The 26,266-nt window shown below is 45.5% G+C and overlaps 1 protein-coding gene across 7 annotated transcripts in view; it reads left to right on the top strand.

The window, feature by feature from the left end:
• Nucleotides 1-25,443, top strand: part of KMT5B (lysine methyltransferase 5B) — a 53,253-nt gene extending 27,810 nt beyond the window's left edge. For 5 of the 7 annotated variants that reach the window (XM_026483020.4, XM_026483018.4, XM_026483019.4 and 2 more), the window contains exons 4-11: nt 2,811-2,879; nt 7,192-7,357; nt 7,742-7,851; nt 9,238-9,404; nt 9,696-9,715; nt 9,798-9,934; nt 16,095-16,291; nt 22,999-25,443. In XM_026483020.4, coding sequence (XP_026338805.1) covers nt 2,811-2,879; nt 7,192-7,357; nt 7,742-7,851; nt 9,238-9,404; nt 9,696-9,715; nt 9,798-9,934; nt 16,095-16,291; nt 22,999-24,473 — 2,341 coding nt within the window. In that variant the 3' untranslated portion in view covers nt 24,474-25,443. Of the gene's footprint in view, nt 1-2,810; nt 2,880-7,191; nt 7,358-7,741; nt 7,852-9,237; nt 9,405-9,695; nt 9,716-9,797; nt 9,935-16,094; nt 16,292-16,587; nt 17,570-22,998 lie in introns of those variants that run through there. The other 2 variants (XM_048214638.2, XM_026483023.4) reach the window with 1 other exon arrangement.
• The last annotated feature ends 823 nt before the right edge of the window (nt 25,444-26,266 follow it).

The raw sequence follows: 26,266 nt of genomic DNA, 5'->3' as shown, positions 1-26,266 counted from the left end.
AAAGTCAGCAGGACTGGATGCCCTAGTATCCAATTAAACTCTGGTTTGCAGTATTTTTAAGTCCATTTCCCTTCTTTCCCAGTGAGGCCAGGGCCTGTTCTCCTAGAAGGTCCTGATAATATTTAAGAAACGTGACTCACTTTCACTTAACAGTCTTAGAGATATTCAGGGTATTACTGCAAAGGCCCATAATTATGACCCAGAGTCATCAAGAAAGAGAACAAAGAGGTCATATTCATTATGTCTTGTATACTGAAATATGGAAGCATGTAAACCATCTTAGAAAGAATTGCATCAGAATTACAACAAAATACTCAGTAGTTTAGGAAAGAATTCTTGTGTATTCAGTCTCCTCTCCCCTAGCTATTCTTTGTTCCAGAAGATGAGCGGTTACCTGTTAGTGGCTTCTGCAGTAGGATAGAACTCATATTTTTAAATAAAAGTCCTCCTTGACAACTGCTTCCCATAATTAGTTTACATGTGAGTCACTTGGGGAGGCTTGTTCAGATGCAGGTTCTGATTCAGTAGCTGTGGGCTGGGGCCTGAGATGCTCCATTTCTAAGAAACTGCCAACTATACTTGGAATAGCAAGGTCCTAGGCCATATGGCCTACTGAGCTTTGTTGTGATGCAATAAGTAGATAAAAAGTTCGTTATCGGTAGTTTTCTAGGCTCATTTAAAAACGGGCAGCCTGGGGCACCCAGGTGGCATAGTCATTTGAGTGTCCGACTCTTGGCTTCGGCTCAGGTTGTGATCTCAGGGTCCTGGGATCAAGCCCGGCTTCGGTTTCCGTGCTCAGCACGGAGTCTGCTTGAGATTCTCTCCCTCTCTCCCTGCCTCCCCTGCCCTCGCACACACCTGCTCTTGCGCTGTCTCTCTCTCTCTAAAGTAGATAAATAAAATCTTTTAAAAAGTAAATAAAAACATGCAGTCCTAAGATGTAAACTTTAGGGTTGTCCACAAATATTAAAATTGAAGACATTACGGTATCCAGGTACCCCTAAATTAAAATGCGGGATCAAAAATTGGTTAAACCACATTAAACATCCAGAAGAAAACGTGTATTCGTATTTTCCAGTACCGCATGTAATTCTAATCCAAGAATTCTTCAAGTAGCCGTTGGTGGTGTAGATGGTTGTGCTCTGCCCTGTCTAGACCACCTCGGGCCCGCGTGGCTGAGCAGGCAATGCTGCTGTGACTCCCGGCGCTGTCTGCCTTTCACTAGAGCTGTTCATTTCAAAGGTCTTTTTTTTTTTTTTTAAGATTTATTTATTTCTTTGAGACAGAGCACGTGCCTGCGGGGTGGGCGGGGGGACAGAGGGGGAGAAAAGAGAGAGTCCTCAAGTAGACTTCTCCCCACTGAGCATGGAGCCTGACATGGGGCTCGATCCCACAACTCTGAGATCACGACCTGAATCAAAACCAAGAGTCCGACACTTAACCGACTGAACTACCCAGGCGCTCCCATTTCAAAGGTCTTTTAACAGACTCTTTTGTAAGCTGCCGTTTGGGGAGTACACAGAAGTTTTATTAATGAAGCTTGTCAGTCTTAGTGAAAGGCATACGTGTTCATTTAATCTTAGTGGAGTGGGCTTACTCGGTGTCTTCTAATTCTTCACCTTTGGAGCAAGAATTTATCAGAATGTTGACTTACGCCATTCTAAAGATACCGTTTTATAGGAAATGAGGAAAATCAGTAGTGCTGCATTAGAATAATTTTGACTGTTTCTTAAATTATTAAGTGTATGGACTTCTCTTTCTAATGAATGACGTGCCTGGAGCTTGGGTCCTCACCGTCCAAGCTGTCTGTCACTTGTAGGAGTGATCTCCTCGTTCCCATGCTTGTACATCTGTAATTTGATTGTCCTTTTTCAGTTTCTCTGTTTTATGCCCTTTCCCTCCCTCTACTTCTTTCAGTGTGCCATCAGAAACCATGTTCAGATACAGTAGATACTTAACAATTTAAGAATTTCTCTAGCTGGCTCTGTTATGAATGCTTGTTTTCATCTTGATAAATCCCTACGTTTACGAACAAGTAAGTCAGAGTTGACTCTGGAGAGCATGACTCTGTAGAAATGGTACAAACAAAGTAGTAATTTCAATGTATTGGGAAATATTTAGATTTAGTTGACTCCTGTCAGTTATGAAAATGAAATTCTTCCTTTTAACCAGAGAGCAGAGTTACTAGTCATGTCTCTGTTTGTTTTTTAACGTCTCTAATTTTTTAAAAAGCACGCGGAGCAGTGACAGTGTAAAGCAGGGGTGGATGCCTTCCATAACGCCCCTTGTTGTAGGCTGCGTGACCTGGAGGTTTCCATCTCCTGGGGGAATGTGGGATGCTGAGCAGAAAATAACATGATGAAGAAATGGGAAGAGTCCTCACAGGATTTTTGGAACTTTTCTCTATTTTTCTAATCCAAATTATACTTCGGCCTGTCTCATCCTTCTGTAACCATCTAATTTTAATTTTGCTTATTTGTATATTTGATTTTTCATATCCAGTATGGGGCGTGAACTTATAAATCACTTTAAATGTCACTTTAAAATCAAGTGCTTGATTAGAAAACATGACATTTTGAGGCCTTCTAACTTAATGTGATCAAGGGATAAAGGATGTCATATGGGAAGGAGAGTTTCGGCATCTTGGCCTTTGTAACGTACTGAGTCTGCCCCCGGCTTCACAAAGCTCTTAAGTGTCACAACGTTTTAAGGACTGTGGGACAACTAGTATTGTAAGTCTGTTTAGAAGTTATAAATACAACTTATACAAATAGTTTTTATTGTTGTTGTTTGTTTTTGCATTTATATAGCGCCTTTCCTTCGAGGAGCTCAAGGCATTTTTCAAAATCTGACAGTTTTCCTCACAACAACCCTGTGAGGTAGGTAGAGTGCATTACAGACAATAATAAGATACCAGCTAACCTGTTTGAGTCTTTATGATGTTCTTTTGTGTTAAGTAATTGGAGGTGTCAGCATAAACACGATTTTTAGAACATTTTGCAAACCTTTTAAAATAGTTTGATCTTAGTAATAGCTGTATTTAAAAAACCACTTGTACTCCATAACAGGGTAATTTTAAGAGAAAGCGTTCATCAAAAGATCAGGAGTCACTCCCTGGATTAGCTGAGCACTGATTCAGGCCTCAGCCAGGTACGTCTCTGGTGGTCGTTTCCTTTCAGGTCCAGACGGAATGAAGAGCTGTGGTTCTAGCATGATTCCTCAGCATCTACGAACTGTCCGTGTGCAGCTGAACTTTCTTCAAAGGGGGAAATGTGTTCACAATGTTGCCTCACGGTCTTCTTATTTTATATCTTAAATATTTGAGCGTTTTCTCTCTCTTCCTCTCTCCTTCCCTTGCTCCCTTTTCTCTGTCCCCCTCCTCTTTCCCCTCCCTCCAGTCAGCTCTTGGGTGTACATGCTAATGGAAGGGCACAGTAGTACAACTAACACAAATCTGCAGCTTCCCTTCATTGCCCCAGTGGTCACTTGGGTTTGGAAACAGAAAAACCAAATAGCAAGAAAACCTGGGAAGTCAGTCTCTGGAAAGAGTGGGGAACAGGTGTGTGGGAGTGTGAATTCATGTTTCTTTCTGCCCTTTTTAATAATAAATGATTTAAGTGACATATCTTTGTATTTCTTATGCCAGCCATTGATCAGAGGTGTGGGAAGAGAAAAATGTTTGGTTTATTTAAAGTTGTAAAGTTTGTTTTAAGAGAGGGAAGAGGGACGTACTGATTTCGAAATGCCAAATACCTGTCTCTTGCCTCCCCTGCCACGCCACTGGCCACCCCCCAGATACTAAATTCAAAAGTGTTCTTTTTGTGTCCGCCCCTTTCGCTGTCTCTGGCTGGGCTCTGTGCTGTGCTCAGTGGCGAACGCAAGTCAAATCCTATTCTGATCATGAAACACCAGGGGGCCCTCAGAGTCTATGTGTGACAGTAGGACTGGGCACAAGGCCTGAGTAATAATAGTCCTCCATTAACAGCCCTCATTAGGCCTTGTTTTCCTCATTTAGGGAACAAGAGTGTTTTTCACATAACCTAAATATTCTTCTAGCTTTAAGACCTGTGGTGTGAAGATAGCGTTGTACAGTTTGCATGGTAGGTTTAGAATGATTGTGGTTTAGAAGAGGACGAAGGGTATTTTTCTCCTCAGTAATAGAAAACACTTTTTTCTGGGGTCTTCAGTGTCTTTTGCTCTGGCCGCATTAGTTGTAACAATCTTCTGTTATTAGGTAATTTTATCCCCCGCGGTATCTGTTGTAATGGGATTTGACTTGAACTGGCAGCCAGGTGATTTCGATGCACTTCTGTAGGATTATCGAAAACAACTGGCACGTCCCCTTCCTGTCTGCACCCAGAACCATGTCTTCCTCCTTTGCCTCCCTATCATTTCACGCCTCTAGCAGCCAACTCAGTAAGTTTTGACAGTAAAGTGTATCTTAAGTGAAATGGAGGTTCTTGCCAGCGAATAGTAGCAAGGGACAGTTTCGGGGCTTTTGTTTGCGTTCGAAGCAATAGAAGTCAGGGAGCAGAGGCGGAGTCAGCACGGGAGACACCGAAGGCAGACGGTTACCGAATCGCCGCTTGATTATTTTGTGTTGGTTTTAGCATATAAATTGTTTGGCATCATGAACAAAGAGTAATAAGCAAAGCTGAGGAGAGCTGGCAGACGTTTTCAGAGAGGGAGGAACATGTTTCCGGACGTGGAGGGCGCACAGAGCCTGTCAGGAAGAGGCGGCGTGCATTCCGGGTCTGCAGCGCCTTTTTCTGACACGTTCTGAAGAGCTTTAGGTGAATTTAGCCCTGACTTTGGCTTGCTTTCTAATGCGTCGAGCCGTGCGGTTATGTTGAAATAGAACGTCACCGTCGCTCAGTTCCACGCGAAATGTTAAGAGATGGCCCGGCTCTTTCTGTGCTTTGTAGCCCCGCCACTTAACATCCTAGATGGTGCCTCGTGTTCGCTCTAAGTGAACCGTTGCTTTTCTGTTTACTCCACAAAACATGGGTCATCTGTTTCCTGCCATTTCATATTTTGTCTTGCTCAAAGAGGCGTGCCTCCGCCGACAGCTGCTGGGGTGTCTCGTCTGTCCTTCCTGTGCAGGGAACTTCATAGTGGAGCGTTGCGGCAAGGAGGGTTTAGGTTTTCTAAGAAACCCACTCTTGACAAACTCACTCGTGGTGGCTACAAGTAGGTAGGTAGGTGAATATTGTGTCTGTGTGGAAGTATGGGTGCTTCCACAATGCTGCGGGTGATTTTTTAGATCATTATCGTGGTGGTTCTCTGACACCGTATTCTGACAGCCTAAAGACCTTCTGAGTTGTTCAAAGGTCTTGCGCTCACCTGCCTGTGAGGGCTGGTATGCGAATTGATTGAAATGGAAAATAATATAGGACATTGTCCATTTATTCATATGAGCTCTCCAGGGTGTGCCTGAAGTCTTTCTCATAGTTCTGCTTGCCAGTTGTGAGAAGCTTCCTGACACTTGAGGCTGTGGCTGGTTAGTTCCCAGCGGTGTCAGGTTGCATTTCTAGAGCGGAGGTCCTTTAGGGGTCCTGTCTGGTAAACAGCATTCCCCCTGCTCAGGGGCTCATGTCTTCCCTCTTCCTTCTTCTAGTACTTTCCCTCAGTGTTGCTGGCCAAGCTGACTCCCAGGCCCTGTTCAACTCTTTGAATCCACCCTCATTAAGATTCTCTGCTTCGACTTCCCCTCACTTTGCCTGCCGCCTTTTGATTCTCTCCTGCCTATGGTAGTATTCTGCTTTTTCTTTGGAAAGCTGAAATCACCACTTTCCTCATTGCTCACATCACTGTCAGCTCCAGAACCCATTCCCAAACAGACCTTACACCGTAGTTACAGTTTCCATACTTTAAAGTGCTGTAGTGTGTAGTTTGTACCCTGTTAACTTGCATTAGTATAGCCATGCCTTGCTCACCGTTGGATGCTGTATGCGTCTCTTAGTCTCTAAGGGGTTTTCCATTCAAGAGCAGTGGTCGTGTCTTCTCTCGTATATTTCTCCACACCACCTGCGTACACAGCACCTAAAAAAGAATCCTTGGTGAGATCCTATGGCTTGACATCTCACTGCAGTGTGATGAAGGTCTTTGTGAGAGCTTACCTGGAAAAAATCCTGCTTGGATGCTGCTTCTGCTGGAGTTTGTGCCCGATCTTATTTCCATGTTAGTGTGTTCAGGGTTTGCAAGGTGTGCAGTTTTAATTACTGGAATAAGATGGGTAGTTCAAGTATATTTTCTCCTCAGCCACTAATAGTTTCTTCTTAACAGTTTATGTGAATAGCAGTCTAGCTCCTTTTTTCTTGTTGGACGTTACAAAAACAAAACAAAAGAACTTTCTTTGGGAAAATAAACCAAAAGAAATTGACGTGAGAGGAAATTTTAAAATTAAGGTCCAAGTACCTTTAAACATAGTCACGTTTTACTGAGAACACAGCTTTAGAATAAGGGGCTTTGCAAACTGAAGTCTTTCTTGGACCACAGTTGCATCGTGTGTTCATCTGTGCCTAGCAGTGTAGTATTCTGAAGGCATGGCTGGTTTTATTATATTCTGCCCCGACAGTTTTTCCTTTGAAATCACCAGTTTAGCAGTCTCACTGCTAGAGTTGTGCTTTTTGCAAAACTCTTCGCTCTTTGAATGCGGTTATCAAAGATTAATTTGACATGGCTGTTAGAACATCAAGGGGTATTTGGGGCCCTCTTGGGATACTGGTTGGTTTGGGATTTTTCTAACTGCACTTGGAGAATGCTGTTTATGGCATGATTTGTTTGCTTCATCCCTCTGAAGCTCATTGCCTTGCACTCTTCTGGCTTGGTTCTGCATGTTTTAAAAAAAATCTTGTCATTCTAACTCTCAATTAGAAACACTCTATTGTAGATCTTTTGTACCAGCCGAAGTAGATGGCTGGTGGGAGCCTGAATCAGCTTTCGTTTGAGTCGTCTGGTCATTTCTCAGTTAAAGGAGGTAACAGTAAAATAAAAGTATCAAAATACAGTTTGAAGAAAGGGAAGTTCTGGTTCTTGGTGATCACTATTACTGGAGCAGTAATTATCAGGATTATTGATTATTGTCTTTTGTTAAGTCTGGCTGTTTTTAGGTCATCTCTTATCTCAGGAACTCAAAACAGTGGCCCAGGGACGATAGATAACTAAAGTGAATGTTTTGATTTTGTTCAGATTTCGGCCTATTAAGGGAAGGCAAGAAGAACTGAAGGAGGTCATTGAACGTTTTAAGAAAGATGAACACTTGGAGAAGGCCTTCAAATGTTTGACTTCAGGCGAATGGGCACGGCATTATTTTCTCAACAAGAACAAAATGCAGGAGAAATTATTCAAGGAACATGTAGGTTTATTGATAAGATTACTACTTTTTTTCTGTTTGGGGAAGAGTAGAGGAAACTAAAGCTTAAATTTTCGTGAACACTGAAACTTTAAATCAGTTCTGCGTAGAGCCGATGAGGGTGAGGTAGTAATAATACATGAGATCATTTGTGTGACTCTGCAAAGAGAAAACTTTGTCATCTGGAGGTGAAATTTACTGTGAACTTTTAGAGGAACTTGGCCAAGCCTCTAGGTACTCAAATATGTGATATTTTAAAATAACAACAGTTTGTTACTTAACGATCTTAAATGTTTTACATTGTTGGTGATGGCTTCCTTTTATATTTCTGAGCAAGTCTAACAATAAACAATACAGAGTTAATATCTTTTTTTTGTTTTGCTTTAGGTATTTATCTACTTGCGAATGTTTGCAACTGACAGTGGATTTGAGATATTGCCTTGTAATAGATACTCATCTGAACAAAATGGAGCCAAAATAGTTGCGACAAAAGAGTGGTAACTATTACACTAGTGTAAACCCGTATAAACCCGTAGTGTAACTTTAATTAAAGTTCTCTCTTAAGTAACTGTGGAAGGGCTGAGAAAGTTGTGGGAAGGAGTGAAGCCAGAGCTCACCCTAAAGAAGCCGGTGCCATGCCAGTGCCTTGGCCCAGTGACCTGGGTCAGGACAGTGAAATTAGAAATCCAAGTTGAACCAGATCCTGTCCCTAAGCCATCGGCTTCTTGTCTTCCTTTCACTGAGTCTGAGTGCGGCTCGGTGACGAGGCTGCTGAAAGCCTGTGGGCTCCAGGGCTGGAGAACCTGGCTTCGAGAGTCCGTCTTCTCCTGGCCTAGAGGAAGGTGGGGTGTGAAGTCTCAACGATCCTAGGAATTTCACAGGTGGAAATTTCTACTGCACTGCCTGCCTAAATATATACACAGACATCTGTGCGCCCTTTTAAATAAGGGTAGTGAAGTTGAGCCCAGGTGGGAGGGATGAAAGCCTTTCATAAGAGAGAGAACTGGATTATTTTTCCTCTGAGGCCTGTTCCTATCTTATCTCCCAGAAGAAGGAACATGCTGCCCCTCTTATAAGCTACCCTCAAGACCTTCAGTATTTTTTATAGCAAAAATGTTAAGATCAGGTACCTGAAAATGGAATGGCCAAAGCGCAGCCCACCCAGGCCCCTGGGACAGGTGTGTGCGTGCGAGTGTACCTGGGGACGTACCGAGCCTGCTCCCCCGGCTCCCTGTGTTGTCGGTGGATGTGGAGCTTCGAGGTCTTGTCGTCTGGAGCTGCGCTGTCCAGTGCAGGGGGCACCAGCCACTGTGGCTCAGTGTGAACTGAGAAGTGCTGTCAGTGTGGTGTACGGGCCAGATGTTACGTTACGTTAAACTGTAGTCCTCAGTAAGATTTCTCCTACCGATGACCTGCTGGAATAGGACTGGGGGTATATCGGGTTAAAGTACGTGACTAAAAGTGGTGCTGCTCTAGAGGGCGGCTTCCCACTCCTGGGCCCACGACCTTTTCCTCCTGCTCGTGTCTGTTGCCTTTGTCCCCTGTCAAGTCGAATTCAGGGCAGCGGGTATTTGAGTCCTTCCTGCCTGCAAGACACGACACTGCGTGCTGCAGGGGATTCAGAGACGCAGGTAGCGCAGCTCCGGCCCGAGCGCCTTCCGGTCTCCCGGAGCGATGAGGCAGCTGCGCAGGCAGCCGTGGCGTGAGGCCGTGGGCTCCAGGGAGGCGAGGACGTGGCCAGGCGGAGGTCCCAGGGGCTCAGCTGACAGACACACAGCTAGGCTTTCTCGGTTCCTGGTATTGATTGGACAGGCTTATTTTATTAAAAGAAGCCTTGTTATTTATAATTACTAGTAATTTTTAACATGACATATTTTAAATAGGAAACGAAATGACAAAATAGAATTACTGGTGGGTTGTATTGCCGAACTTTCAGAAATTGAGGAGAACATGCTACTTAGACACGGAGAAAACGACTTCAGTGTCATGTATTCCACAAGGAAAAACTGTGCTCAGCTCTGGCTTGGCCCCGCCGCCTTTATAAACCATGGTAAGCTGTGCTTCTCGGGCGGGCGCGAGTGCGGGCAGGACTGCTAAGACTTAGCGTGGCCTTGTCACACTGCGTAAAACCTCGTCTCCCTTCAGAGGAGGTTGGAAACGGGACTTCTCTGTTTTTCCCGACCGGCTTATTGAATAAATGATCCTGTAGTTGAACTCGAGACCTTAACCTTCTATCAGAGATTGTAAAATTATATGGAAAGCTTATTTCCAATTTCTGTAATTGTTCGTGTTTCAGATCTTATCTACAGTTAATTGACTTTATCTTTTGGACATTTTTCAGATTGCAGACCTAACTGCAAGGTAAGCAGAGACCTTTTTTTGTTTCAAGTGTTTTATTTTCTGCCTCAGGTATGAGTTTCTGAATGAGTCGATTGTATTTCAGTTTGTGTCAACTGGTCGAGATACGGCGTGTGTGAAGGCCCTGAGAGACATTGAGCCTGGAGAAGAGATTTCTTGTTACTACGGAGACGGGTTTTTTGGAGAAAATAATGAGTTCTGCGAGTGTTACACTTGCGAAAGGTAGAGTATCGAGTAAGGTGGTTGTGGGCACGAGCTAACGTCACTTCCTCCTCGTTGGCACTCAGGGGTGGTCTTCCGTGCTCCGTAGCCTCGCACCCGGCACAGCGTGCGTGAACAGCCAAAGACGCAGAGCTCTTTAGGGACCTTGATGCCTCAGCCTTTAAAACCTTATTACCAGCTGCTGCTGCTTCAGAGTCGGTCAGAATACCAGTGTGCCTAAAGAGAGAATGGGAAATAATACACATGTTACACACACACACACACACACACACACACACACAGTGCCAGAGTGGGGTTACCCAAAAAATGGCAAGTGACGTTCACCACTGATAATCACTAAAAACCCTGAAGTTGTCTTGTGTATTACCAAGCTGTGGCTTCTGGAATTTTTATGTTTGTTTTGTTTTACTTTTTTTATTCAAGTGTAGTTGACACACCACAATACATTAGTTTCAGGTGTCCAGCTTAGTGATTCGGCCTCTCTGTACATTTTGCTATGCTCACCACAGGAATTTTTATGTATTGATGTCATACTTTTCGTAATTCCTAAGTCCTGTCTCTTCCTTAATAAGAACCTCTTGTGACCCATCAAGATTCTGGAGTCCTTGTAGAAATCCCCCAGGTTGGATTTAGCGGGACTCTTGGTTCCCACTCACTCATTGCACTGGTTTCTGCATAGAAGAGCTCCCAAAGGCGGCTTCACCAGCTTGTCTTGCTAGTGCCGTGGGAAGGCGTCTGATACAAGGCATGCACATTGGCATAGGCCACACAGCGGAGCAAACCTGGATTTGTTGAGTCTGTTTTTCTTACCTTGTACTGTTTTGGGTGCTTTACTAACCCTGACTCATTCAGTCTTCATGACCGTCCTGTGAGAGACAGTACCACTGATAAGTCCATATTGCAAGGACAGAAATGGAAGTGTCCAAACCCCAGGCAGCCGATCTTCAGAGCCCTTATTCTGCCCACTTCGTACTGCTTTTGCAAATACGAGCGGGGTTGTCCGGTAGTGCTACTTCTCCCTCTGAAAACACCCAGCCTGCAGCCAGCCAGCCTGGGGGGAGAGAGCGAATGCCCCAGAGGCCCCACTTCCCTTCTTTCCAGGTAGCTGGAAGTATCGCCTTATGTCATGAGGGAGCAGAAACATGGAGTCGTGGTACTGCCCCAGCCGTTCTCTCGCATCACCAGCGTCCTTGCCGTAAGGACTGGCGGAAACCTCTTCTGGTGCTACTCAGCCTTTGCCCCCACTCCCCTTTTTTGGGGGAGGGTGATGTAAAAAATTTATCATTTTCTACATAAAAAACGATTTGAATGTTGGTTAAATCTTAGACCAGCCCACAAAAAGACGTTTAATCCATCAAGTAGTTTAATTATACTTGAATAATGCTTCAAAATCATTTTCTAGGGACTACGTAGTGTAGCACGTAAGTGCGTAAGATCTGGAACCTGCCTGAGTTTAAAGCCCGTGACAGCACTTCGTTAGCTACGTGATCTTGGGCACCTTAGCTGCTTTCTGTGCCTTAATTACCCATCGATAGAGTGGAGATAACACTAGAAGCGATCTCACAGGGTCACTGTGAGGATTAAATTGGTTATTTCCTGTGAAGCACATAGAACAGTGCACAGTTAATACTCACATGTTAGCTATCAGGTTATTTTGTGGTTTCTTGTTATTCGCCCGTTAGAGTGTAAGCTCCATGGAGGCAGGGATTTCTTATCCTTCTCACTTACTACTATATCCCCAGCATCCAGAACAGTGCCTGGCACTAGTAGGTTCTTGATAAGTATTTGGTCATGGAATGAATGAATGGACAAACGGACGAACGAATGGAGCAAACAACATGCTGTATAAGCTTTCAGAGGCTGTCCTGAGCAATGTAACCACATACTCGGGATTCCGAACCAAGCCCGAAACAGCTCTTTTACTAGTCTGGAATTGCGCATATCACCCCGTTCCTCAGGCAGGTTCGTTCTCTGGGAGCCTCAGTTTCTCACTGGTCGGACGTCGGTGATCCTGCCTCCTCCTCCACAGGGTTAGAGTGAGCAATAAGCAGACCCACGGCAGATCCACTTTGAACGGAAAGGCTTACTCCAGACAGTAGCCGTGGCTCTTTTCAGACTATTTGAGCACTTTGATTTAAAGGTTGATTGCAGATATTCTTGAAATTCTTAGGAGCGCCTAAGAAAGTAAGACTAGTCAGAGGGACTCATTCAGTTATTCACCAGCTATTAACTGAGTAGTTGACTTATGTCAGGTCTAGTACGTGCCGGGTAAACAATACTAGCACAATGCCAGCTGTGAGAGCAGCACAGTGACGGGGACATGCACACATGCGCTCTGCCAGGGGCTGCAGGATGAGAAGAGGTGGCCCCGTGAGGAAACGGGTGAGCGGAAGGTTTACAAAGGCACTGAGATCACGGGTGAAACGTTCAGGTTGCGTTTGATGCACGTTTCTGGCTGTAACCATCCTGACAATCACTGTTGTGAATGTAATATGTTCATAAGTAAGTGCTGTGAATTTTACTGTAGAAAATGTGAGGAATAAAGTCTAATGAAGGATTAGATTATTGTGAAGTTTCTATGGAAATATGTCTGATGATAGCCAAGACAAACTTCTAAGGTATAATTAGAGGAGATTTGCGTTAACAGATACCAAAAGTAACTAGGAAACGATTGTGATCGACACTTGATGCTGTTGGCCCAGAAATGGACAAACGGATAAAAGGACACGAACAGAGGCCTGAAACAGAGGCGAGTGTGTGTGAGATCTGATATCACATATGGGGAAATGATGATCTCTCTAACGAATGATGTTAGTATCATTTGTTGTGCATCTGGAAGAAAACCAAGCTAAGTTCAAGATAGGTTCAAGATTAAATTTTTTTTTTAAAGATTTTATTTATTTATTTGACAGAGATAGAGACAGCCAGCGAGAGAGGGAACACAAGCAGGGGGAGCGGGAGAGGAAGCAGCAGGCTTATAGCGGAGGAGCCTGATGTGTGGGGCTCGATCCCATAACGCCGGGATCACGCCCTGAGCCGAAGGCAGACGCTTAACCACTGTGCCACCCAGGCGCCCCTAAAGATTAAAATTTTTAAGTACAATGCAAAATTGTTAGAAAAAATTAGGAGAATATCTCTCTAACCTTGGGGTAGTAGAGGTGTTCTGAAAGAAGTAAGGTAAAAAAAAAAAACAAAAAACAGTGAATATGAAAATGTTTGAAAGGTCAAAAGTAAAATCAAAGACCACTGATGAACCAAAGGGAAAACAGTACGCATGTGGCAAAGGGTTAATAATCCGAATAACAGAAAGCTCCTAGAAGCTCATAAGGAAAAGACAGATTCCAGAAGAGAACGGTAAGGAGGATGCCACACAGAAAATCATGGCCACAGACAAGGCAGTTAAAACAGTAGTCAGGTATTCGTTGTCACTATCAAATTGGCAAAATGTAAGAGTTACACCCTCCGTGCTGGTGAGGATGTGGAGAAACGGGCATGCATATGCTCTTAGTAGGGCCATGAATTGTCTGGCAGTAGTTCAAAATAAGTGCACCCTTTTACCTGGTAGTCAGTCTCATATGGAAGAATCTCTCCTGGGGCATCGTTAGTAAGGATTTGGTTTCAAGAGCCACGTAACAGCAGTGTTCGTGGTGGCAAACAAAAACAAAAATAAAAATCCCTGCAAGTTTCACTAACCACCAATGAGGAATGATTGAATACATCATGGAATGTTTATTCAGTGCAAAAAGTACAATTTTCAAAACCTATGTTCAGTTTAGATTTATTTGTCCATTGCATAATGATAAAGCTGATTGCTGAGTATTACCATATATGTTGGTTTCGTTTTTGGTTTTGTTTGCTTAAAAAGAACCAACAGCGTAGATCAGTTTGGAGACCGTGCAGGGGAGTGGAGGATGACACACTGGCAGGTACCTCGGGGCTCTGGGGGTGCAGGCTGGCTGACCAGCGACTTTGGCTTTAGGGGTTTAGATCGAGGATTGTTTTGCTTGTTGCAGCAAGCTGGAGCACTTCTTACTTGCATAAGTTAGAAAGAAAAAATCAGGGAAGTAGAGAAGCAGATGAACAATTACAGAGTTTTACTTACAAAAAAAAAAAAAAACAAACCTCTAATTTCCAGAAAAAAATAATTCCACCATGATCATTTGTATGTAAGCATAATTTAAGTGTAGCCCATTTTTCTGAAATGAACCAGAAATGTTACAGGTTATGGGGGAAAGACTTGGAATATCTGAAAATACTGTATTCCTCTCTAATCCCTATGAGATAAAATCACCTTTGACATTTCTGCATTTTCTTTCTGCACACGTTTTAGTGTGGAGTGGAGTGCAACTGCTTGCCTGTCTGGGTAACGATTACCTGGACATTTTACTATGATTTCTGACACACTTTCCAAGACCAGAACTGAGGAAGCCATACAATAAGTTTGCTATGATTTTTTTTTTAAGATTTTTAAAGATTTTATTTATTTATTTGAGAGAGCAAGAGCGAGCATGCACACGCACAAGCAAGGGGAGGGGCGGGAGGAGGGAGATGTGGGACTCGATCCCAGGACCCGGGATCATGACCTGAGCTGAAGGCAGACACTTAGCCGACTGAGCTACCCAGGCACCCCGTTTGTTGTGATTTTTGCAGAAACATTAATAAAAATGGAATTCCAAATCCGTTCTGGAAAGGTGAAGAAAGCAAGAATGCTCACTCTACTTACCAGAGATGGTTTTGGCAATAGGTTTAGGTGTATGGCCCCCAGCTTTAAGAGGTAAGATGGTAGGAAAGGAAATTGAAAGGTTTGTTGTCCCTTAGCTAAAAGTGGAGCACTCTGATTATTTGGGGGAGAAGTTATTTTGTCTTCATCCACATCGTGAAAGGAGGGACTCACACGGGCTCTTACTGAGGCCAGTACTGCTCCCAGACTGGAGGGCGCCCACAGTTGTGCTGTGTGTTCAGAAGCCGTTGTTAAATGGCTTTTCATTAACAAGCTGAGGACAAAAAGGCAAGTCAGTGAAGGCAGTTTTGGCCAGAGATTTCCCATTTTTTTCATTGTAATATGTAGTGCCTTTTTTTTTAACCTCATTAACTTACTCTCTCGAATTGAGCTGAGAAATTTACCAGTACTCACTGAATAAAGTTAATGTCTGCAAAACTAGATTAAGTTCGATGAGAGGCTCTTAACGAGCACCTTCACTTCAGAAGCACTTACATAAAAATATAAATTATTAGGGGCGCCTGGGTGGCACAGTCATTAAGCGTCTGCCTTCAGCTCAGGTCATGATCCCAGGGTCCTGGGATCGAGCCCCACATAGGGCTCCCTGCTCAGCAGGAAGCCTGCTTCACCCTCTCCCACTCCCCCTGCTTGTGTTCCCTCTCTCGCTGTGTCTTTCTCTGTCAAATAAATAAATAAAATCCTTAATATATATATATATATATATATATATATATTATTAATAATAATATATATATATTATTAGAGTAGGCTACAAATCATTCTTGTCCTGTGGTGAAAGCAAGTCTTTTAATGCCTTTTATTAAGTAACATTGTGTTAATTAGTTCATTCATGTGTATCTCAATAACTTGGAATAAATTAAACAGTTTTTATTGTTCTAGAAGTCAGATTTTCACGGATACAGTGTAGCTGCCTTATACAGAGTTTTAGTTAAGATTTGTTTGTATCTAACATTGTGTTCTAAGTAATGAATTGATTTATGGAAATTCTCTGGTTTCTTTTTTTAATTCTTTAATTCTTAATATTCAGTATTGTAGAGTTAACTTGCATAGAGCAGAGCTGGAATATAATTAAACAGGTGGGTTATTGAAGCTATGGTGTAGCCCTAACTATTGACTAACCAGCTTTGAAATCGAAAAATCAGTTATTTCCATCGACACGTGGACTTCTGCAAGGTCTAGGAATTTCTCATGGGCAGTTAATAATCAGTTGATAATAGAAATTTGTTATTTAGAGTCTAGAGGGTTAATTTTATATGCATTTTTAATTCTTCTGCGAGTCCTAGACCCGGCAGATTCCCGGTGATGATCGGGGCCTCAGCCGTGCATCACATATGTTGACTTGAGGTGGCCATGAGCCCTCAGCAGCTGACCTTGCAGTGAGCACACTGTCTGTTTAACCTGTGCTGTTTTCTCTTTCAGACGGGGAACCGGTGCTTTTAAATCCAGAGTGGGACTGCCTGCACCTGCTCCTGTTATCAATAGCAAATACGGACTCAGAGAAACAGATAAACGCTTAAATAGGCTTAAAAAGTTAGGTGACAGCAGCAAAAACTCAGACAGTCAATCTGTCAGCTCTAACACTGATGCAGATACCACTCAGGAAAAAAACAATGCAAGTAAGTAAGGGAGATTGATAAGCATCTATCTTCTTTTTTTTTATTATTATATTTTTAAGTATTCACACAATTATCTTGCTAAAGTGTGCTTCACTTCAGTAGTTTTGATCTTTTAAATATTGAGAGAAGCTCTGGGACTCACGTGCTTCAGCAGCACCGGAAGGTTCTAGAAACGATCTGAGCACAAAAGCAGTCTGTATCCCGCCTCCAGATTCAGTCCTCTACTCTAGACTGAACTGTCTGCTTTTCTTGAATTCCTGGTAACTGGATATTACGTTCTTCATCATGTGTTCCAGGGTCGTCCTATGTTTGAGAGAAACATTTTCAAGGTGTTAGTTTGACTGTCGCGATGGCAGTAGGACTGGGTAGAGACGTCAAGGCACATACGTGTCCCTGCGCCGAGCCAGTCCGTTAGCACGCATGATGCCAACCTGGGCAGTTCATAGCTCTGGCCTCAAGGCTCCCACCTTTTTACTGCTTGCTTGCCCTTTTCAAACTGAACTGAGCCCGTTCAGCAAACCACCAGTTACCAGACTCAGAATCGCGATAGAGGGGCATCTCGAAGGTCGCTGCACTATGACGTGGTGCGTTAGCCTCCACTGAAAGCAGCAAGAGAGGTGAAAAGAAGAAGCCAGCATTAAGATACCAGTTGTGCGTGGGGGCAAGACCGTATGGAAACTGGAAACAGAGAGAATGGAGAATAAAGAGGAAAAAGCGAAGCAAGCCTAGCCGGGCAAAAGGAAACGCGTCATGTTGGTGGAGCTTTGAAGTCCCGGGACCATGCTCATGGCTGCCGGTCTCCTCTGGGTAACACCGGTTTCCTCTCATTGCCACTACAGCTGTAGGCTCTCTAGTCTGACTTGTTTCTGACAGGACTAAAGTTTACAAGTTTTGACTCGGTGATCCCTAGGGACGCCAGTTTCGGCACACCAGGTGGCCGTAGGTACTCGGTAGCGCCTCTGTGCCTTCTGAAGTGGGTGGTTTGAGGCTTCTCTCCCTGTCTTCAGACGTTTGCAGCCCAGCGCGGTGCACCCCTCCCCTGCAGAAAACCCTGGAGAGAAGGAAAGGCCTCTCCCATGATGTGATGGTGAATGTCACTGCCGTGAATTCCTGCGTCCACCTGCTGCTGGAGGGTCCGAGGCCAGGTGTAACCCCGTAGCGGACGAGCAGCACTGTGTTCTAGTCCAGTCTCTCATGTCCCAAGTGAACAGAAAGAGCGCAGTTAGCCCGCCATTCACTGTTGACTGTTGGTTCTAATAATAAATGGAACATAATCAACGTTTTGTTTTCGGAGTCTGGTTCCTTGGTGAAACTGGAGACTTGTGAAGCCCGGTTTAGAAATATGTGCATGAAACACTACAGAGCGCGGACACAGCCACCACGCTGCCCACACCGGATCGCTCTGTGACACGGGGGGCACTAACTCTATTCCTACTGTATACATACTGAACTCAGTACACCACGAAGTCTAAAAGAGCATACTGTAGGTAGTTTCTGAGAGAGTACCAACTACTGTGTGACCATCTAGCGACTATTGCTTAGTAAACCAAATACTTAAAAGCCTACTAGGTGTTGAAGAGATACAGAGATGGGTGAGACTCAGGCCCCTCCCTCAGGGAGCTTACGCCCTAGCGCCAGGATACAAGTACACAGTCACGCAGAGCCGGAGTTCAGAGCGCACCAGTAAGCCCTTTGAGCTGTGGTCTCAGCATTACCGAGGAGAAATGCAGCACTTCCCAGTGATTGCTGATGGGAAGGGGCTGACTTTGTTCAAATGACCTTTCTGCAGGATGATGGTTCGGAGGACTTGGAGGGTCGGTGGAGCTAACTTTGAGGGCCGTGTGTAGAGTTGACAGGTGCGGCTCTGTGCTCTGGAGGAGCGCGAGGCTTACGCCGGTCCTCTCTCAGCCTGCCCTCCACTAGGTCACCTTCCCAGCAGTGTTCCTGCAGGCCCCCACAGGTGTTCTTTAGACGGGATTTCTTGTGGTGTCTGTGTCTCGACCATAACCTTCTACCTGTTTGAAAGAAAGACTTTGAGATGGCGGCCGTAGCAGAGCCGGGGCTGCCCGGGCCTCTCGCAGAGGCGGCGGCGAGCCGGTTGCGTAGGGATTCGGAGTGCTTTCTCCGTGTGCAGCTGCCGTCCTCCCCTGCAGCTTGTTTAGAACTCAGCGGGCAGAGAACTGCTTTCTTTGAACAGCTTGTATGTTCTTTGTAGAGAAACATTTCTGCCTAGTCGGGAGATAAATTATTCCTTCTGCGCAGATTTCTCTTTTGAGAGGCGTCTCAAGAGCCACAAGTTGACTGTTGGCTTTAGTGTCCGGAAAGAGGAGACAACAAGAAATGCATTTTCACAAATTCGGTCCACAAGCCTGAATTACAATGCCGGTATTAGAAGATCGTGGTTTTGTAGGCCTCTTGTGCCTCGATGGCTAGGCCACCCCCCCATAGTCAGTGCTACGATACAGGGTGTGAGTCCTGCCAATGTCACAAGTCGGTGTGAGACCCAGAAGACAAGGCCGGTGGAATAAGGTTATCTTAACTCCGGAGCGCCTGTCCTAGACATAGTGGACTGGGTCACCCACTTCTCACTGTCAGCTGTCACAGACTTCACTGTTGATCTGAACGCTCCTTGCGGCTGAGCCTGTAGGCTGCTCCAGAGTCCTTCCCAACAGCCTGTTGCGGGCAGCTGCTGCCAGTCTGTGCTGCTCGCGTGAGATGGAAGATGCTTGTTGTGCCTGACGAACTGAACTCTAAAGTCTTACTCAGGGTTTTCTGGATCTTCAAGTTGTGAAGATGCCAGGCTGTGGATGGCCCTCATACTCCCTTGGTTCACGTTGATAGTGTGCAGTTCTGGGCTTTTCCAGTACAGAACCCAGCCCGAGCGCGCGAGGAGCTTTGATGTCGTTCTGCTGTTCTTGTGTCTGCCTGTAATTCTCGATGCCCGCGCAGGGCTGCCCTGCGCTTTGGAGGACACCCTGAGATGGCGGCGATGGCCGTGCCTCGTGGCTCCTGCACCGGGGCACGGGGACCCACACGTACCTCCGTGGCGTGCTTAGTGCAGTGGACCTTGAGTCCCAGAGCGCTGTCCACATCCCACCTCTTCCCCTTACCAGGTGGACGATCTGAGGCCTGCTTGTCCATATGCGCTTGGCTGTCTCACGGATTTACTAGCACTACAGAGAATGCATGTTAGGGTTGAGATCATACTGACTGGGCCATTTTGCACAGCACCAGTATATAATAACTGCTAAGAATGTATATCTCCACCTGAAATTACTGTCTTAGGTTTAGGCATTGGGGACTTGTCCCTGCTGCCAGGTAAGAGAGTCGCCCGGGGTGTAGCCGCACCGAGGCCAGAGTAGCCACAGGTGTACCTGATCTCTACTGAGTCAGAATCCCCAGTCTCTTGACAGACTTCCGTTAGTTTGCAGCGTGGCTCCGGTCTTCCGCGTTTACCTACCATCACTATCATCCGGAAACCCTGGAGGACAGCGTAGACCTGTCTTTAAGAGAAGAGCCCTTGGCGCCCATGGGGCTCCCATCGTAGTCACACTGCTCACATTTCTCTTGCCCGGCTTGTCTGGGTCTTTTCTGACCTTTGACTTGATGAGCATACCTCTTAGCTGGGCTTTTGTGAGATGCTGTTTTTAAGACGAGACTGACCAATACAAGAACATACGTGAGATCTCTGTATCGAAAAAATACAGAGCATCAATGCAATCTATTTTGTGCTGTTGAGAACACAAACACAAGTGCTTTGTCCGTGGTTCACTGCAGTGGGTTAGCAAGGAATCCATTGGAAGCAGGGGTGGATTCAGAATCATAAAATGAGACTGACCTAATGGATTAAAATACAAGCTGGAGTAAGGATAATCTCAGGTGCTCTGAAAACACAGAGGAAGGGTGATCTGTCATCTGTAGAAAGTCATGAAAGGCTCCCCGAGCAAAGCATTTCCTAAGCAGAGTCTTAAAGAGGGTAGGGGGTTGGCCAAGTGAAGCATGGTCAGAGCAGAGGAAATTCATAAGTGGAGATACGGGGACGAGCGTAGGACTCGAATAAAGAAAGTACATCACGGCTGGAGTAGGGAGGGTGTGGGAAGGAGGGATATGACCACTGTTTAAAATTTTGGATTTATTCTTAAAGCATTAGGTTATTGAAAGTTTTAAAGCCCGGCAATGACATGTTGTACTAGGAAAATCACTCTGGCCACAGGGTAGAGAATGGGATGTTGGGGAAGCGATGGCAGAGATGAGAAAAGGTAGGGAGGGAGTCGTTGCCGCGGTTCAGGCAGGGGACTGTGAAGCGAGACAAGTAGATGGCCGCAGGGATGCCGCAGGAGTGGCCTCCATGGGACATAATGGCTGACCGGACGAGGCGGTTAGGGAAAGCAGGAGGCCAGGATGACCTCCCACTGTCTGCTTGGGCAGCTGGGTGGACGGTGGTGGTACTGAGCAGGTTGGAGGATTTAGCAGAACAGCCGTGAAGCTTGATGGTGAGTTCAGTTTGGGTATGTTGACTGTGATGAGGAGTCCATCCTTGGGGAGATCTAGATGCCAGCAGGCATTTGGTGATACGGATCTGTAATCTAAGAGGGAGGCTAGAGAAAGTGGTTCGGGAGCTGCCAGCACATCAGTGGTAAGAGCCACACGGGGCAGGGGTGGGTGCCTATCACCAAGAGAATGCGTGTAGTTTCCGAAGTCTAGGACAGCAGAGGCCTGAGGAGCGCAGCTGAAGGGGCAAATGGAAGGGCAGGAGAGAGTGCTCCTGTGGGCAGCCAACGAGACAGGAGTTTTCAGGAAGAAAAATGGTTAGTAGTGTCACATTCTGCAGAGAAGGGAAGTGGAGGAAGGGCTGGACAGTGCCCACTGGATTTCGTGACGAGGTTTTCCAAGATTGGCAAAGGCTATCTTATTAGAGGGACAAGCTGGATCCGGATTGCAGGGGGATTGCTGTCAAACGTGTGGTGTAGACGTTTTCATGGTGAAGGGGCGACTGCAGGTACAGAATGAGAACAGGATGGCAAAAGGAAAAGGAAGGCTGAGGACCACATAGAATGGTCCTCGAGGAGTCTGGGCTGAGCCAAAGGACTTCACAGCCACATTTGAGAAGGTCGAGTGCCGCACGCTGACGAGCATTTACGTCAACAAGCACATCTATTCAGTCTACCTTGTAGGAAGACTTGTAAGCGTGAAGAAATCCTCTAACAAAAGAATGCCCTGGATAGCCTTGTATTTTAAAAAATAATTTCCAGCTAGTTCTGTATAATTCCAATTCATGCTACATCAGTTGTTCTCCAATTGGATAGCATCCAAGCCACGACTCCTACTATTCTAAAAAGAAGTGGCCGCCTTGGGGTGGTAGCCCACATGGATAAGCACATTCTTGGTCTGATCAGGGGATCTCACTCCTGGGGACTGTGCTGGTTTGGGTACCCCAAAGCCATTCATGAGACACCCTTCTTGAGTACAGAGCCTTCTAGGTGGTTTGATATTTTTGGAATGCCTGTAATGCATTCTTGTTCTTCTCTCATAAAAACTAATGGTAACTTACTTGCTTAGCCATGCAGAAGGAAAGACAGTCGCCCTGGCAACCCTTGGGCATGTCAGCGGCGCCGACAGTCTTTGTTGGGCAGTGTGCTTGGCTTACCCATAGTTGCTTTTTACTCTCCCTGTTTTCTGGTGAGAAATGGGGATTATTAGTGTGGTCATCTCAGCTTCCCTAGTGGATGACTGAAAGGGGTAGTTGAATGGAGAAGAGGTTTTCAGGTGGGGCTGGGGAGATGGACTCCTGTAAAACACTATACATACAGGTCCAAAATGTAAATGGCGAGAAAAACATAAAGACAGCAGAAAGTCTATGGTAAGGTCACGCTCAGTGTGGAAGCAGCTTAAACTTGAGTCACCTGTAAGCCTTTTTTAGAATCTGGTCAACGGTCCTGTTGGTCTATGGGTTGGCTGTTCCCAGTAGGGTCATCGCAGCCTTTCTACATGCTTGTCCAGAGGAAGTTGGATCCCCTCTGTCCCGAGAGCGTAACTCTGGTAGCACGCTTCTTCCCGCCTCCGTTTGATTGTCAGCAGCAGTTCTGCCGCCCTCGGGAGTCTGCTGGTCCTCACGGGGTTGGAGCGAGAACTTTGTGTAGTGCGGTTCGTTGTGGAAATGACAGTATATGGTTCTTAGGTCTCTCTTCCTTGCCTGAAACCATTGTGATAGAATGTGTCTGCTCGAGCTCGTTAGGAATGTGCTTCTGTTCTGTATTACTGGTCAAGTAACATACTTCCTTTGCGTTAATGAGTAGTGGATTTAAGAAACCTGTTTTGAAGGAGGATGTTAAGAATTTGTGAAAGAAAATCTGATTTTTTTCCTCAAGTTTACTTCAAGCCTTTTATGTGGTAAAAGACTCAGGAAAAGAAATACTTACTTTGGACGAGTATCGTGATAGATCACGGACGAGCTCAGAGTGGAATCCAGGTCCTTGCTGTGTGAAATGCATGGCGCCCCGTAACTCGGAGGCAGCGGTTGGGAAGTGAGAGGAGGGTGGTGTGGGGTTGCCCGCGTGCCGGCCGAGACCGGACGGGGTCCACCTTGCACGTGCTGGTATAATCCGAACTTTTCATAGCTGCGGGGTTCGGGCATTGTTGTGTTGAGCGCTCCGGTGTTACTAAGGCTGGTTTTCATCCTTTTTTTTTTTTTCCTCCTTAACTTGCAGCTCCTAACCGAAAATCGTCAGTTGGTGTGAAAAAGAACAGCAAGAGCAGAACATTAACAAGGCAATCTATGTCAAGAATTCCAGCTTCTTCCAACTCTACCTCATCTAAGCTAACTCATATAAATAATTCCAGGGTACCAAAGAAACTGAAAAAGCCTGCAAAGCCTTTACTTTCAAAGATAAAATTAAGAAATCATTGCAAACGGCTGGAGCAAAAGAGCGCTTCAAGAAAACTCGAGATGGGAAACTTAGTCCTCAAAGAGCCCAAAGTAGTTCTGTATAAAAACTTACCCATTAAAAAAGATGAGCCAGAGGGACCAGCTCAAGCCACAGCCGCCGGCGGGTGCTTAACTAGACACGCGGCGCGTGAGCACAGGGCGAGCTCCGGGCGGGGCGCCCCGCCGCCGGGGGACGGCGCCCCCTGCACCTACACCCCCCGGCGCTCCACGCGGACCAGGGTGAGTCCGAGGGAGCCCTCCGACCCCAAGCCGGAACCAAATGCGTCGGACGGCTACAAGAGCAGCTCGCCAGAGGCCTGCCCGGACGGCGGCGAGCAGCCGGCCCCCGCGGCGCCGGAGGAGGACCTGGCCCCCGGAACGGCGCAGGAGGCGGAGGCCAAGTGTCAGAGGAGCGACAGCAGCGCGGCCAAGAAGAAGTCACGGCCAGGAAAACTTGTGAAACAGTTGGCGCAAGCCGAGGAGCCTGCCGCGGGGCAGGACTCCCCCGGAGAAGCCGGCGTGGCGCCCGAGGCGCTGGGGCCGCACTGCGAGCCGGGCGAGCGCGGCGCCCCGGAGGCCGCGCCTGGGGGCTTCCCGGACTGGGCGCCTTCGCCCGGCGGCGGGGCGGTGGTCACGTCCGACAGCTTCAAGGCAAGAGACGGCTTCAGAACTGCAAAGAGTAAAAAGAAGAGGCGAATCACAAGGTATGATGCCCAGTTGATCCTGGAGAATAACTCCGGGATTCCCAAATTGACTCTCCGTAGGCGTCACGACAGCAGCAGCAAGACAAACGACCAAGAGAATGACGGAATGAGTTCTTCGAAAATAAGCATCAAGTTAAGTAAAGACCATGAAAACGATAATAATCTGTATGTAGCAAAGCTCAATAATGGGTTTAACTCAGGGTCAGGCAGCAGCTCCACAAAACTAAAGATCCAGCTGAAGCGGGACGAGGAAGGTCGGGGGCCGTACGCGGAGGGGCTCCACGAGAACGGGGTGTGCTGCAGCGACCCTCTCTCGCTGCTGGAGTCCCGCATGGAAGTGGACGACTACAGCCAGTACGAGGAGGAGAGCACGGATGAGCCCTCCTCCTCGGACGGCGACGAGGAGGACGAGGACTACGAGGAGGACTTCGAGGACGACTTCATTCCTCTTCCTCCAGCCAAGCGCCTGCGGCTGATAGTCGGGAAGGACTCCATAGATATTGACATCTCTTCCCGGAGAAGAGAAGACCAGTCTTTGAGGCTCAACGCATAAGCTCTTGGTCTCACTTTGGCCTGGGAAACCTACTTTAAAGAAATAAAAACAAATTCCAGTCAGTTATTCCTCACCCGAGACGTTCTAGCGGCCGCGCTTCCCTCCTCTCTCCACTTAGCAGCGTCATACTGTAGAAAGTGTACAGCGCACTGACTCTCCCTAAGTCTGATTTGTGCAAATTTTTATTGTACTTTTTAAATAGCCTTCTTACGTGCAATTCTGAGTTAGCGGGAAAGCCCTGTTGTAAAATAAAGGCTCAAGCGAAATTGTACAGTGATAGCAACTTTCCACACGGGACGTTGAAAACAATAATGTGGCTACACAATTTTCTTTTCTGTTTTCTTTTTTTTTAAACCAAGAGCATCAACTGGCTCTTTAATATATGACTAAACAATAATTTAAAACAAATCATAGTAGCAGCATATTAAGGTTTTCTAGTATATGCTAATATCACCAGCAATGATCTTTGGCTTTTTGATTTATTTGCTAGATGTGCCCCCCTCGGGGTTTTGTCAGTTTCACACTGTTTGCTGGCCCGGGTGTAGTTTGTGGCCTTGCCTAAAAGAGCAAACCATCGGTTGGGAGTCAAATTGGTTTCTTTAAAAAAACAAAGTACAATTACACGTGTGACCGCCAACTTTTCAGTACGTTATATGTACGAGGGTGGCAGTGTGCAGGATAGGTTCCGATACAGCGTATTTATTGCTTGTCGTGTAAATTAAAGACCTTGTATTTAACACTTTTCAATCCTTTTAGATAAAATTGTTCTTTGCAAGAATGATTGGTGCTTATTTTTTCAAAACTTTGCTGTGAACACCGTGATGACAACAAGCGACATTTATCTAATGAGCTCCAGCTCTTAATTCGGGTCTTCGAGGGTTCTGTTGCACTTGTAAAATGCTACAAGGAATATTAAAAACTCTATTCACTTTAACTTATAATAGTTTATGAAATAAAAACATGAGTCACAGCTTTTGTTCTGTGGTAACCTATAAAAATGTTTGTCTTTGAAATTCAATGTAAAGAACTGAAAACAATGTATATGTTGTAAATATTTGTGTGTTGTGAGAAACTTTTGTCATAAGAAATTAAAAGAACTTACCAGGAAGGTTTTTAAGTTTAGAAATATTCATGCCAATAAAATAGGAAATTATAAAATATATAGTTCTAAGCACTGCATCAGTGGGAGTTCTTGGCTTATGTTAGTTTATGTATGGAAATATCAAAGATTTTTTTGACTATATTATCAGTTAAACGAAAAGAGGAGTCAGATTTAATTTGTTTTTTTGAAGCACTTTGAGAAGAGAAATTAATTTTAAGTAACTTAATGAGCAAATTTTTGATTACTACTTCATGGTCAATACCAACCTTTCCTTTCTCTGGATTATTTTACAAATCATTGGACAAAGAATTTGGGAATATAAAGCCGTAGCAGGTGTTGGACGCCGGTGGGTCTCTTTGTTTCTGGGAAATGCGCACATGTACTTTCAGGTATACAGTGTTCCTGAGTCAAATCGATTTAGGGGGTTCGTGTAGTGTCTATAGAAGAGTAGCCCATGTCTTAAGATATTAAAAGGAATCTGCCCGAAACGAAAAGTCCAGTGGAGAAAACCTCAATGCTTACTGTTATTTCTAGGTGATTCCTGCCGTTTTCCAGGTTCTGAGGACACCCTTTAAATTGAGTCCCATGAAACGATTGCCAATAGGGGTTCCACATAGAAATTAATAAGAATCATAAAAGTGTTTGCAATGTAGAGTTTTGTTTCTCCCCATGTTCTTTAAGGCGTTACTCG

The sequence above is a fragment of the Ursus arctos genome, unplaced genomic scaffold, assembly GCF_023065955.2.
Source record: "Ursus arctos isolate Adak ecotype North America unplaced genomic scaffold, UrsArc2.0 scaffold_23, whole genome shotgun sequence".
Classification (NCBI taxonomy): domain Eukaryota; kingdom Metazoa; phylum Chordata; class Mammalia; order Carnivora; family Ursidae; genus Ursus; species Ursus arctos.
This window is presented reverse-complemented; position numbering and strand designations above follow the sequence as displayed.